This window comes from Gossypium raimondii, chromosome 6 (assembly GCF_025698545.1).
Source record: "Gossypium raimondii isolate GPD5lz chromosome 6, ASM2569854v1, whole genome shotgun sequence".
NCBI lineage: Eukaryota > Viridiplantae > Streptophyta > Magnoliopsida > Malvales > Malvaceae > Gossypium > Gossypium raimondii.
Window position 1 is genome coordinate 56,334,870 of NC_068570.1, and position 13,344 is coordinate 56,348,213.

General features: G+C 31.7%; 2 protein-coding genes across 8 annotated transcripts; one reads left to right on the forward strand and one right to left on the reverse strand.

Moving 5' to 3' along the window:
• Positions 1–176: 176 nt before the first annotated feature.
• Positions 177–3,468, reverse strand: LOC105774020 (protein GET1). Of its 4 annotated transcripts, none has more exons than XM_012596315.2 (8): positions 3,345–3,468; positions 2,264–2,455; positions 2,077–2,156; positions 1,920–1,990; positions 1,182–1,252; positions 1,008–1,089; positions 778–827; positions 177–389 (listed from the first exon to the last, which is right to left on the reverse strand). In XM_012596315.2, the coding sequence occupies exons 2-8, from the start codon at positions 2,441–2,443 to the stop codon at positions 333–335; spliced, it is 591 nt and encodes a 196-aa protein (XP_012451769.1). In that variant the 5' UTR covers positions 2,444–2,455; positions 3,345–3,468; the 3' UTR covers positions 177–332. The 4 variants fall into 4 exon arrangements, with proteins under 4 accessions (XP_012451769.1, XP_012451768.1, XP_052487895.1 ...); XM_012596314.2 differs by lacking the exon at positions 3,345–3,468 and adding an exon at positions 3,228–3,334; XM_052631935.1 differs by lacking the exons at positions 1,182–1,252; positions 3,345–3,468 and adding an exon at positions 3,228–3,334.
• Positions 3,469–7,130: 3,662 nt separating this feature from the next.
• LOC105773957 (transcription factor MYB33) lies at positions 7,131–11,390 on the forward strand. Of its 4 annotated transcripts, none has more exons than XM_052632828.1 (5): positions 7,131–7,367; positions 7,480–7,589; positions 8,440–8,855; positions 9,396–10,392; positions 10,701–11,390. In XM_052632828.1, exons 3-5 carry the CDS (start codon positions 8,493–8,495, stop codon positions 11,018–11,020), a joined length of 1,680 nt encoding a protein of 559 aa, XP_052488788.1. In that variant the 5' UTR covers positions 7,131–7,367; positions 7,480–7,589; positions 8,440–8,492; the 3' UTR covers positions 11,021–11,390. The 4 variants fall into 4 exon arrangements, with proteins under 4 accessions (XP_052488788.1, XP_052488789.1, XP_012451646.1 ...); XM_052632829.1 differs by having other exon boundaries at positions 7,480–7,585; XM_012596192.2 differs by having other exon boundaries at positions 7,133–7,367; positions 10,713–11,390.
• Positions 11,391–13,344: the final 1,954 nt, after the last annotated feature.

A 13,344-nucleotide genomic window follows, 5' to 3' on the forward strand; every position in this document is an offset into this window, starting at 1 on the left:
AAACAAACTAAAAAGACTAAGAATTTTCAGGTACAAGGAAAATAATCAAGCCATGAATGATTATATTTCTTCATAGTTTTTTTCAAGTTTGAGCCATGAAAATTAGACATGTATTGATTATGTATAAATTGATAAGCAAACAAAATAAAGCAAATGGTAGAAGAGAGAAAAGTAGATGATCAAAGAAAAAGCACACCAAAATTGCTCACTTTTATTTATTGATAAAATGAAATGAACCAATTTTTCTGAACAGATGTTAATTCATAACTTCAAACATGCATTGACCAAAAAGTATGTTGTTACATAGGTCCTTTGCGCCGTTACTTGATGAGTCAACAAACAAACTTGCTAACTCTGGAACATAATATCAACCAGGGTATAATCCCAACCTGCAATTTAGGAGATAAATGGCAAAACCAATAAACTTGCTATGTTAGGATATGGGTTGGACAAAGATATCGAACATGAATCCTTCAAAAACAGATGAAGAGTCGGAGTAAAATAGTTTTAATCCATATGAGAACAGATGAAGAGTCGGAGTAATATAGTTTTAATCCATATGAGAAACAGGCAAGTACGGCTGAGGCAAAGTACTTGTGTTCATAGCATTAAACACCTCAATATAGATTTTAGATGGTCTTTTAGATAGGCCATGTTAAAAACAATTGGAGTAAACAAGAGAAAATCAGAGATGGAATTCATATCCTATTTCTATAGAAGGAAGAAGTTAAAATTCTAATTACTGTTAGATTTGCTAATATTGACAAGAATTTTTACCCGGACATTGTTGTCTGAAGAACCCCCAATCTTCCAGGATAACAGCCTCCCTGCAAAAATTGGATGGTTGTAATCCAATCAATTTTCTCTGATTTTGTGTAATTTATATTTGTCCTCCATTTGCTTCTGATAGTGTCAGCTCAAGCATATTTAGACAAACTGAAGTTAACAGTCAATGAGGAAAATGAGCTAAAATCTAAATATTTGCCAATATCATTATCGTGCATTACCAAAGGGTTGCACAAGATGTTGAGATACGTAAGCAACAGGGGAGCTCCAAAACCAAAGGATTATCACAACATGAGCTATAACCTGCTCAAGAAGACGATAAATCTCTTAGGATATTTAATCAAGCCAACAAGCATATACAAACTTCTAGATAGTTTCGTTACACAGAGAAACACCTTTACAATGAACAAAACTTTCAAATACAAATCATATGACAGCTTCATCTCTTGCGTCAGATGTGCCTGATCTGAAATCAAATGTTGCTTCTATAAGTACAGATGATATGGTAACAACTTAGGGGTTAAAAAGAATGAAAGGGAAATAACTAGACTATAGTGAATGTTAATGGAATGAAGCTTTCTTTTTTGGAAAAGAAAAGAAATATAGCTGAAGAACAAGAAAGAATATTTAATGATATCTTCAAGTAATTGAAGCCGGCTTTTTCCATAATATAAGTATAATCTGTACGGCAACGATATTGATCTCATTTGTCTCTCAGGATTAAATTAATCCTTACTCTCCTCACCTGTTAAACTTAACAGAAATATACGGTATATTTCCCCAAACAAGGTTTAAAAACCTGATATTCCATCAATTTAGACCACTAAACCCATGTTGCTTGGACCCTTCATTTTTCTTGAAGTATCCATGTCCAATACTCAGTGTCCAGCTCATGGATACGGGAATAATGAGCTCAAATGAGTCTTCAAATACATGAAAAATTTAAGAAAAAATTAACCATACCTGTGTCAGAGACATACCCATACAACACTTAACACCCAAGTCCGAGTAACATAAATCAAATCTCCATATCAACCATTATTTGATTGTTCAAAGAATCAAATTCATAAAAGCTTATGCAATGGGAAAATATTAAGCAATTAACCAAAGGCTAAAACCAAAAATGGCCTCACAATTTGCAAGTTCCTTCTCCTTGGCAGCAGCCATCCTCCTAAGCTTAGCTGCTTGTGCAAATGTAGATGGCCTATGCAGCAAAATAGATGTTGTTTATGCGCCAATTGTGATTGATAAGCTGATTAAATGGAATTAAATGCTATTTAAATCACTTACTGCGAATAGGAGGCAGCCTCTTTTAGAAGCTGCTTAATCTCTGCACGAAGCTGCATTTCTTTATCAGTTTTGGATGCTCCCTAACCATGAAAAGAGAAATCTAATCACCATTGTGAAAAACCACAAGAGAATCTAGTATATTAAAATTAAGCAACCATAAATGACAATATCAAGCGGAATTTGGTACCCTCTTCAAATCTTGGAGCCGTTTGGCAGCAAATTGAAAGGAAATGATAATGAAGAAAACAAAAGGAGCTGCCAAAGATCTTGTTCGTTCTAGGATTTCTCCTCCTCCCAGGACTTCTCCTCCTCCTGGCATTTCTCCTCCTCCCAGGATTTCTCCTTCTCCAATTATTTCTCCTTCCATGTTTCTCTTAAGCTGTTACATGAAAATTTTGAGGGAAAGAAAAACGTATCAAGGAAATAAACCTAGGAATGAAATTTTCCTTCTTTTTTGCAGCCTGACTTACATTTTACCTTATTAAAGTCCTATACAAATAAATGTTCCATTGTAAAATCAAGCCTTTGTTCTTCCTGATTATATAAGCATGAGTTTAACTAAATAAGTATTATAATTAAAATTGATTCCCCAAGGCAATTTCGACTTTGATGAAATCTTCCTTTGAATCCCCATATGAACTTTTCTTTAAATAAACCTTTTTTTTTTTTTTTTTTTTTGTCTTTACTAGATCTTTCACCTTCACCGATATTAAATTGAACACGACACACTCTGAAAGTCAGAGCTTTAACTCAATGTCATTAGTTCCACATGAAAGGAGAAACAGATTAATAATATCAATAACTTAATGGATATTGCAGCAAACCTATTTACTAGGAGATGAAGACACAAAAATTCAAAATAATAATAAATAAATAAATACAGACATCGATAACCAGTTCCAACAAACGGAAGGAAAGACCATTGGATATAGACTCAGGAATGTGACAAAAATTTGAAAACAAAATTGAAAGAGAAACCCTAATTTCTGTAATGATAACGATCTAACATGCATCCAATAAGTCTCATAAATCAAAGAGTCGTTAACAGAGGCATTCCCAAACCCTAAACAAGCAAATTTATTCAAAATTCCCACCCATTAATCTCTTTCTAAACCACCATAGGAATCCCGAAAAAAGCCCTTTAACATTACCTAATTCGAAGATGGCGTAAAATTCCAAACGCTAATTGCTAAATACCCCCACAAATATCAACAATAATTCATAAAGAGCATCGATTAAAGGAGAGAGACATGAAATTAATAACTTACCTGGGAAACAGCCGATTGCTAAATAAAAATGCAGAGATGCGGATATTTTGTTTAAAAATGGAAAGAAAAAGTAAGAAAGTTAAATAATGATTAAATTCTGCTATTAGTCCTTCTAGTATGTGTAAATTATGGATTTAACTTTGTATTTTAATTTAATCATTTTAATCTCTATACTTTTTCGAATTTCGAAAAGTTAATTTTGACTAATAATAAGTCCAAAATTCTCGATTTATGTCTTTCTCAATATACATCACAAAGAAAGTTGAAATAAAATCATCCTCTTATTTTATTTCAGAGCTTAGTTTTCATAATTTTCATGATTGAAAATATTCGTTTTGTTGTTACAGTAGACATCGAAACCTCCATTTGTTTAAAAATCCAGTAATGTGATGGCTCCAGTTCAATTGTTATTCTTCGTATTCTAACCTCTGTTTATTTAATTAATGTCCTTTCTTTCATGTTCTTTTTAATTGTTTTAGCCGTGGGGAGACAGGTCAAACGAGTTAAGCCATTGACGATAAATTCGTTCCCTCACTTAGAAAAAAAAAATTGTTTAAAAATTAAGTCATTTGAACCATCTATTTAATTTTTCACCTCTTTTAGCTATTAAACCTATATTTTTTGTCAAATCACCTCACTTTATATGAAAAAATTAACGATTGTTAATTATACTGAAGTGGCATATATGTAGATTACCATTTTAAAAATTTAAAAATATTGTTTTCAATTTTAAAATAATTTTTATAATTTTTTGAATTTCTAAAATATTGAAAAATTAAGTGTTGACATGTGATCCACATATATGTCATGTTAGTAAAATTAATAAATATTAACTTTTCAATCCGTTGTGAGGTGATTTGACAAAAAAAGCAAATTTAAGGGATAAAAGGCGGAAAATTAAATGAAAGGTTAAAATATATTTTTTATAAAGTTGGAGGCGAAATAAATCATTATACCAAAAATTAAAATCAATTTTAAACATGCTAAATAAAATAATTAGACTTTAAATCACTACTTTAAAAGTGAAATATAATTATTTGAGTATAAAACATAATTTCAATCCCAATTTACATCAATATTTTATATAATTAATATCAACATTATAAATTTAAAAATTTAAAAGTTACACTTATAAATTATACATAAATTCGATCTAAGAAAATAAATTGTTAAAAAGTTAAAAGCAAATAAAAATATATATAAAAATTGAGAATTAAAAAAATCCAAAATCAACATCCCTACTTCCAAATCACAAATATCACCATCTAAAATGTCATTGTAAAAACAGGATAATGTTTATCCATTTGTAAATATTTGAAAAATAATTTATTAATTATATTTATATATAAATAATTAATTAATCTTAATCTTAATAATAATAATAATCCTTAAAAAATAAGATAAATTATATGGATAGTCAACCAATTATCAAAAACTTGAATAAAATTTACAATTTAAGTATTTACATTACACAATTTAATTATTTTAATCATTCCCATTAAAATCTAAACAGAAATAGAATTTTCTATTAAATAATATTATTATTTTAAAATTTCCGCATTTGCTTTCTTTCTTTCATCGTCATCATGTTCATCATCATCATCCTTCGTTACCAAAATCACAAAAAAGTTGACTAATAATTTAGAAAAGAAAATTGGAGTCAATAATTTCCTCAGGGGCGTAACTAGAGGTAGGGAAGAACTCGGCTATCTTAAAATGAAAATTTTTTGTCGTTTAAAATTTTTAAAATTTTAAATTAATAAAAGTTAAAATACACTTTAATCCCTTAAAATGATAAAATTTTAATTTGATATTTTAAAAATAAAAAATAAATTATTAAAATGACGAAATTATATTTTTCCAATGATAAAAATTACAAAAATAAAAAAAATCTATCTGTTCCCTTGAGCTAATGTTATGAATCTACTCCCCCAAAAGCTTCCTCTCTGTTTCTCTTCAAATATTTTTCTCAATCCCTATTCCATGGCCCAACAGAGAAGATAAAAAGCATGGAGATTAAGAACAAAAACCAGAGAATTCAAACCCCACTTCAATTCATCACCACCTCTCATTTGCTGAAGCTACTCACCAAGATTTTGCTCCCATTTTCACTTCTTTCTGTTATATTATCCTACCCATTTATATTCAACTTCTAAGCTTTGGCATATGGTTTAGAGCTCTTTAGTTTCAGTGTAGGCAAGAATTGCATGTTTTTGCTTTGCTTTACATTGCCACCAGCTCTGGTTTGATCGATAGTTGTAGTGTAGAGACCGATATTAAAGCTGAAAAGGGTGTGAAGATGAGCAAGGGAGGTAGCCACACAGAATTTAGAGGTGGAATCATCAAAGGCAGAGCCAAAAGGGTCCATTTCAAAAGAGACTTGTTGCAGAATATGTTGAAAGAGAAGAAGAGGTGCCCTTGGTTGTAGAACTAGAAGATGAAGATGAAGAAGATGGATCAAATGAGGTTGTTTCAATAGAGGAGGATGAAGTTGAAGATCTTTTAAGTCATTGAGTAATGAAGAGTTAAACAAGAAATGTGAAGATTTTATTAGAAAGATGAAACAAGAGATTCATTTTTGAAGCTACTCGAATTTAGCATTTTTAATATGAAATGAGATTATTTTAGATTTATTTTTGATCTACATCATATTAATCTAGATTTAACATTTTAGACTATTTTTTTGTGTATGAATCAGATGGATAAAAATGTACCTAACCTTTTCTAAATTTGTAGTGAGCAAAGGACGGTGGTGACGATGAAACAAAGAAATAAAATGTGTAATTTTAAAATAATAATATTATTAAATATTAACAGAAATTTTTATTTTTGTTTGGATTTTAATGGACCCGACTCTGGGTTGAATCAGATTGATGTAAAATTTTAGGTTTGAGTTTAGCTTAGTCCAAAAATGAGTTTAAAATTTTGTTCAAATCTAATCCAAATTAAAAATGTTAAACCTGAGTCGATCCATTTTGTTCAGTATTAAATTATTATTTTTATATAAAACAAATTTAAAAACTTTGATACATACAAAATTTATTTAAGCTTAAATAACACTAAACATTAGTTTAGCAATACTTTTCAAAAGCATTTTTGGGTCAAAAAACACATTTGGGTAAAAGCTAAAATTTTTTATTTCTACTTTTAGCATAAAAAAATGTTTTTCTGAAGCAATTTTTTTGTTCCAAAAGCACTTTTGAAGCATCTTGTTTAGCAATACTGTTATCTCAAAAGTGCTTCTGAGAAGCAATGTTAAACTGGCCTAAGATGGTTGTAACTTAGTAAACAAATACTCTAAAATAGTAGCAAAATTAATAATAAAATAAGAGTTATGTAATATCCAAACAATAACAACAAAATACTAGCAATATTATAGCGAAATGGTAACAAAGCAGCAACAAAACAACAACAAAACAAGTTTGGGCCGAGAAGGGCTAAAAAGAACTTACACGAGGCTCAACTCATTTAGAAAAGAAGTCTTATTTATTGTTCAAGCTCATTTTTCGAAGCTATATTTATTTTTCAAATATTTTTATTTTTTAAACAGATCTTTTTAAGTTTTAACATGTAATTCAATCTATGATAGGGTTTAAATAAGAGTGGCCAAAATGATTAAAATAGTGTCTAAATTATAAATTTTTTATTTGAATACCTAAAATAAAAATGTTGGATAATTGAGTTATATAATTTGCTTAAAAAAATAAATAATAATAAATCTTCCTTTTTTTTCTCCAATATCTCCTCTACTTTTGACGATTTTTATTCTCTTTCTCTCTCTTAAGCTTTTAGCTTCCCATTCTCTCTCATTTCCTTCTCTTACTTCTCTTTTCTTTATTATTTTTTTCATTTTCTCATTCGATTTTCTCTCTCCCCAATCACAAATCCTCAAAATTCCAATAAAAAAATAAAAAGGAAAAAAAAAATTTCCCATTTGTGTTTTTTTAATCGTTTGTTTTGCTGAATCTCGATGTTTTGTTCTTTCTATTCTCGGATCCTTTTTCTTCTAGCTCAAAAATTACGGTTAGAATTCATATATATATATTGGTTTAAGGGTTTCCTCTTTTGTTATTAATGATTGTTAGATCAAGGATTTTGTTGTAATTTTAATTATCTTTTTTGTGTTGATTTTCAGATTTCTAGTTTTCGGTATTACCTCAGCTCTCAGTTCAATCAGAAACCATTCTTGAGCTAATTCAAAGAGTTCGTATTCTTGGCAAAAATTTCTCCTACTCCTTAAGGCAGGTAATCGAGTTCTACATTTCCTTGGATTTTTTTTTCGCGTAGTTCTTTTTTTCTTTTTTCTGATTCTTTATTGAAATTGGTAGATATGGATTAATCTAATGTAACTAGATAGTTGACAGTGCAATTATTGCAGCGTATAGATTATTAATGATGGATTATTGGAGTAACTTATGACAGAATTATTCTGCAATAAATGCATTTTGGATTTTACCTTTTATCTGAACTTATTTATTGTCATCATTTCTGGAAATGTGTTATTCGCTTTCTAAATTAAGTTAAAGGGTTTAATTGAACTTCCAAAGATTGAAGCGATTTTTCCTTTTTTGGAATAGAATTGGACCTTGATACACGGTTTACATCCATGTTTGCTGTATTTTATACTCTGCGGATAAATTTGTTTTCTGTCTACCGTCTCTAATCTTTCTGCATTCCATGACTTTTTCGGTCATTTGCGAATCGGTTATCTGTAGAGAGATGACGTTTTCTTTTGCCGCAAAACAGCTATCCTTTGAGAGACGACTTTATATGTCGTTTCCGAATTCGTTCTATGTGGAGAGATGTGAATATATTTTACCAACAACTTTTGTTTGGTTCCATAGATTTAAAATGTGTATTTATGCTTTCTTAATTTCTTCTTTAATATTTGAATAAATGAGTCAGCTGGTTGATCCACTTGTAGCTTGTCGTGATGCATAAAGCGAGTATATCGTAAAAAGAGAGAGAGAGAGATAATCATGTACCTATAGCAGTTTGAGTGCAATTATGAAAAAGTGAGAGGAAAAGGTTCTGCGTTTTCTTTGGTTCTTGGTATTTTAAATTTGCGTGTTTTCCATCTTTTCTCTTGTTTCAGGTTTTGGATGGTTCTCACTTGTTGGTAGGGAGTTTGTGTGTGATTACAAAGAGATGAGTCACACCAAAAATGAGAGGGAAGATGGGATTCTCTCTAAGGATCAGACAGAATCATCGTTGATTGATGATGGCAACTGTGGAGGAGGTACCGGTGGGGGAATTGTTCTGAAGAAAGGACCATGGACGTCTGCTGAAGATGCAATTTTAATTGACTATGTGAAGAAGCATGGGGAAGGCAACTGGAATGCTGTTCAGAAGCACTCTGGACTATTTCGTTGTGGAAAAAGTTGTCGCTTACGTTGGGCAAATCACTTGAGGCCAAACTTGAAGAAAGGGGCATTTACTCAAGAAGAAGAACAGCTGATCATTGAGCTCCATGCAAAGATGGGAAATAAATGGGCTCGAATGGCTGCACATGTGAGTGTTCAATTCAGTTACTGTGGATCTAGTTATTTTCATGATTGGTTGAATACAGAAATTTTTTGAACCTGAAATAAAAAAGAGTTAAAAAGTATTACATAAAAAAAGTAGACTTTGGACACTTTCCTTCTATAATAAATTTATGGCAGGTTAAATGACTTGAGACAGTGGTTTAGTGATTTTTATGTGATTTCACACATAAGAGCAATGTTATTCCTGGCCTGGTTGAACTGGTCATATCCCCGGATTATAACAATTAATAAAAAACACTGCTCGGTATCATGATTTCCCCTTCTTCCATCCCCTGTTCTTATCAGATCTTACTCCTGAATAAACCACATTTAGCATTTTTTCTGTGTTATGATTTTTTGTGCTAGATGCTGAACAATAGCAAATTATGTTTTCCAGAATTCTATGGCAGCTATTTCACCTTGGAAATGCTAAACACTAGTTCAAAGCATGATAAAACTTCCAGCTACCAAAGTTTTATACATCTGTCTTTTAGGTGTCTGAAACTCTCTTTGCTCTGTTGTGCAGTTGCCTGGTCGTACAGATAATGAGATAAAAAATTATTGGAATACCCGGATTAAGAGACGTCAGCGTGCTGGGTTACCTCTCTACCCTCCTGAAGTGTGCTTGCAAGCATTGCAGGACAGTCATGGTACCAGTGCAGTTAATGGAGGGGATGAAGGACCTCATGATATCTTGCAGAACAACAGCTATGAGATACCTGATGTCATATTTGACAGTTTAAAGACAAGTCAAAATGTCCTGCCTTACGTCCCTGAACTTCCTGATATATCTACAAGCAGCATGCTGATGAAAGGTCTAGGTTCTCAATATTGTAGTTTCATGCCACCAACAATCCATCGCCAGAAACGTCTTCGAGAAGCTACAGCCTTTTTCCCTGGTTACACTGGTGCTGTTAAAAATGAATGCCCCTTGTTTGAGCAGTTTCAAGATGATATCTCAGACAAGGCTGCTCAATCCTTTGGGTTGTCTTTTCCAATTGAACCAGATCCTGCAACCAAGAACTCCTTGCAATTTGGTGTATTCCCAGGTAGCCATAACCTTTCAAATGGCAATTTCTCTGCTTCAGAGCCTCCTTTGGAGGCTGTGAAGTTGGAGCTCCCTTCACTCCAATATCCAGAAACTGAATTAGGTAACTGGGGCACATTTTCTTGCCCACCACCTTTACTTGAGTCTGTTGATGCTTTTATCCAGTCACCACCACCAACCAGCATAGCAGAGTCAGATAGCCTTTCACCCCGTAATAGTGGCCTGCTGGATGCTTTACTTCATGAGGCAAAAACTCTAAGCAGTGCAAAGAACCATGCATCTGAGAAGAGTTCATATTCAGCTACTCCTGGTGATATAGCTGAAAGTTCCACCTTCAACATCTGTGAGACAGAATGGGAAAACTGTGGTGAGCCTCTTTCTCCAATGGGTCATTCGGCAACTTCTCTTTTAAGTGAGTGTATCAGTGCAAGTGGCAGTACGTTGGATGAACAGCCACCTGCTGAAACCTTTACTGGTGAGCACCTCTCTGATCTAAACTTGATAAACATGATATTCTTTAGTTTTTACTAAAATGTAAATGGATATCTATTCAGATATCCTAGGATTCCTATCTGTATCTGCTCCGAATTTGTCTCAGGTTATAAATCTAATATCTGTATATCAGATATGAATCCGCAAAAATCGGATCAAATAGTGTTGGATATCCAACTTTTAACTATCCATCGTCATCCCTACTTGATCTAATATTCCAAGTGTACTGGCGAGAAATGTACGTGCTCAATTTCTCTATTGTTTTTCTAGTGTGTAGTAACTCAATTTTAGATTGTTTTTCAGAGTCTCATGTGAAATCAGAGCCAGCTGACTATGTTTTCACCCCAGAGATACAAAATGAGGCTCCTATTCGGTTGGACAGTTGTCACCCTGATACATTACTTGCTTCTAATTGGCTTGAGCAAGATTCTGGTTACGATAAGGACCAAACCATCATGACCGACTCCATAGCAGCCCTTCTTGGTGATGATTTGAGTAGTGAATACAAGAATATGGCAGCTGGAACATCTATCTCAAGTCAAGCATGGGGCCTTGGTTCTTGTGCATGGAACAATATGCCTGCCGTCTGTCAAATGTCCGAACTCCCTTGAGATGTGCCATCTTGATTGTATGAACTTCTCTGAAGCTATGTTCTTTTTGTTTCATTCATTGCATGATTTGTTTGACCTGTGTGGTCAAGCGGGCCTGATGTAACGAAGTTCATTTGGGGTGAGACTATAATATGGTGAGAGTCGTGAATGTTCGGTTTGTTGTTTTCGATGTTTTTCATGTTGAACTGTTGAATGTGTGTATGCCGATACAGAACTATTAGGCATACAGATGCGTTCAAGATGTTGTTAAAATTTTAGAATAATTGTGCACTTTTAGCATGGAATCTTGGTACCATGATTTTGGCTATTTGATGCATGTGTCTTAGCTGATGCTGATTTGTGTATGAAACCCATTTCTAGTTTTCAGTCATACCAACATTGCATCTATGTTACTCGGATTCGGGTACAAGTATCAAATAGGAGTATGTGTTCCAATAATCTCTTAGGTTCTTTTTCATGTATTCGGAGTGTCTTTAGTATACTTATATCGGACAAAGGTGCTTTTAGTCCGCAACATGGCTTTGAAATAAACGTATGTTGGTGTTTGGTTCCTTCTTTGAAGTTCTATTTTATTAACTTCTTTGAAGACTTATTTATTTGCACTTTTGGGGCTTATTACTTTTAATGTTTAGGGTTTGGTATGGGGAGTTGCGGTGGATTGGATTGGTACCTTTCTCCTTGCGGTTGCCTTATTTAGTTTTTGTTCCCCCCTTTTTAATTTTTTAGTATGATTTTCCCATGCTTCACGTTGGTTGTTCATTCCAAATTATAGAGAAAAGAAATTTTGAAGTTCAAATAACACCTCTACTTTTATTTTTAGGAATTTAATTTATTTATTTTAGGAATTTAAAATTTCAATTTTAGTTGTTAAAATTCTTCCATTAAATGTGACATTTCAAAATTAAGAAAAAGTTCAAATGTTAAAAATATTGATGTAAAATCTTTTCCTAAAATCACCTATGATAAGATAATGTTTTTGTTAGAATAGAAAAATAGCATCAACACTGTAGTTGTAATAGAAATAGATAATAATTATATTAAAACTAAGTATAGAACTTAAAATTGAAATTCAAGACTTCTATGTATTGGGAAGGCGAAAAGAATGGGAAATGCCATTATAGGTATACATATTTATGCTTTTTCTTTCTATTACTTTTATTTGTGTTACTCGGAGTATTATGCTGTGTAAACTACTCGGTTTGTCACTTTCTAATCTTTTCTTGTTTTCATCACTTACATTTTTTTATTAATTTAGTCCTCCTTAGTTTAATTCAATCTTTTACTCACTTTTATCATTAAAATACTTTCGTCACCAGATGAGAATATTGATATTACTTTCTTCTTTTTATTGTTTAGCTCTTAATATTATAAATAATCTATTAATTTGATCTTAAATCTAAAAAAAATTAATAAATTTATCCTCAATTTTTGCATATGCCATCAATTTGGACCTAATCCTAAAAATTCAATTAACTTACGAACTTAATCCACAAATTGGTATTTAAGCTATATTGTTATTTAAGCTATACCCTTTTTTTCGTTTTAGCACCTAAAATTTTTTTGGTCACAAGTATATAAACTACTTTTTCCTCCAAGTTGATACCTTTATTAGTTAAACTGTTAAGTCTAATTATTTTAAAAGACTTAACCCACAAATTGGTACTTACACTATGACTTATTTCCTATTTTGGTACCTAAGTTTTTTTAGTCGAAATGATACTTAAACCATTCTTATTTACCCAATTTACATCAAAATGCTATATTCGCTAAAAATTCCAATAAATAATGAATTTCCAATTCTTATAAACTCAAAAATATATTTTTAGTTCTTTTATTTTTCCTTCTTTTTACATTAGTTATCTCTATTTTTTCTTTATTTTCTTTCTTCTTCCTATATAATGACTAGGAATAGAAGCAATGCTCAAAATTTGCCCTCTAAAGATTGAGATGTTGGCGATTAATTTTATTTTCAAACTTCGCTACCTACTTGCTCTACCTAACAAGATCCAAAATTATGTTTCATCAATTAAAATTAGAATTTTCAAAACTAAATCAGGAATTGGTCGGGGTAGTGGTCCGGAGACAGGGTTGAATGTATTGATCCAAGAACCGATACAGTCCAATTGAACCAAGCTAAAAAACCAATTGAACTAAGTTTCTTTAATTTTAAATATTTTTATCTTTATGAATTTTTAAATGATTTATTTGATGAGTTGGACAGACTAATAATATTTAAAACTAGTGGCTTGACTAGTTCAACTACCGATCTAATTCTAAAAAGAGAAAAGATTTACAATTTAATTAACAATTGAACTAACAAAGAT

What these genes read in the sequence shown, in the direction of transcription:
- LOC105774020 (XM_012596315.2), bottom strand. Translation starts at nt 2,443, where the DNA reads ATGGAAGGAGAAATAATTGGAGAAGGAGAAATCCTGGGAGGAGGAGAA. An exon ending in GGCTCCAAGATTTGAAGAGG is followed by an intron (nt 2,157 to 2,263) that starts GTACCAAATTCC and finishes TTTCATGGTTAG; the next exon opens with GGAGCATCCAAAACTGATAA. An exon ending in GAGGCTGCCTCCTATTCGCA is followed by an intron (nt 1,991 to 2,076) that starts GTAAGTGATTTA and finishes TTTGCTGCATAG; the next exon opens with GCCATCTACATTTGCACAAG.
- LOC105773957 (XM_052632828.1), top strand. Translation starts at nt 8,493, where the DNA reads ATGAGTCACACCAAAAATGAGAGGGAAGATGGGATTCTCTCTAAGGAT. An exon ending in GGGCTCGAATGGCTGCACAT is followed by an intron (nt 8,856 to 9,395) that starts GTGAGTGTTCAA and finishes TCTGTTGTGCAG; the next exon opens with TTGCCTGGTCGTACAGATAA. An exon ending in ACCTGCTGAAACCTTTACTG is followed by an intron (nt 10,393 to 10,700) that starts GTGAGCACCTCT and finishes ACTCAATTTTAG; the next exon opens with ATTGTTTTTCAGAGTCTCAT.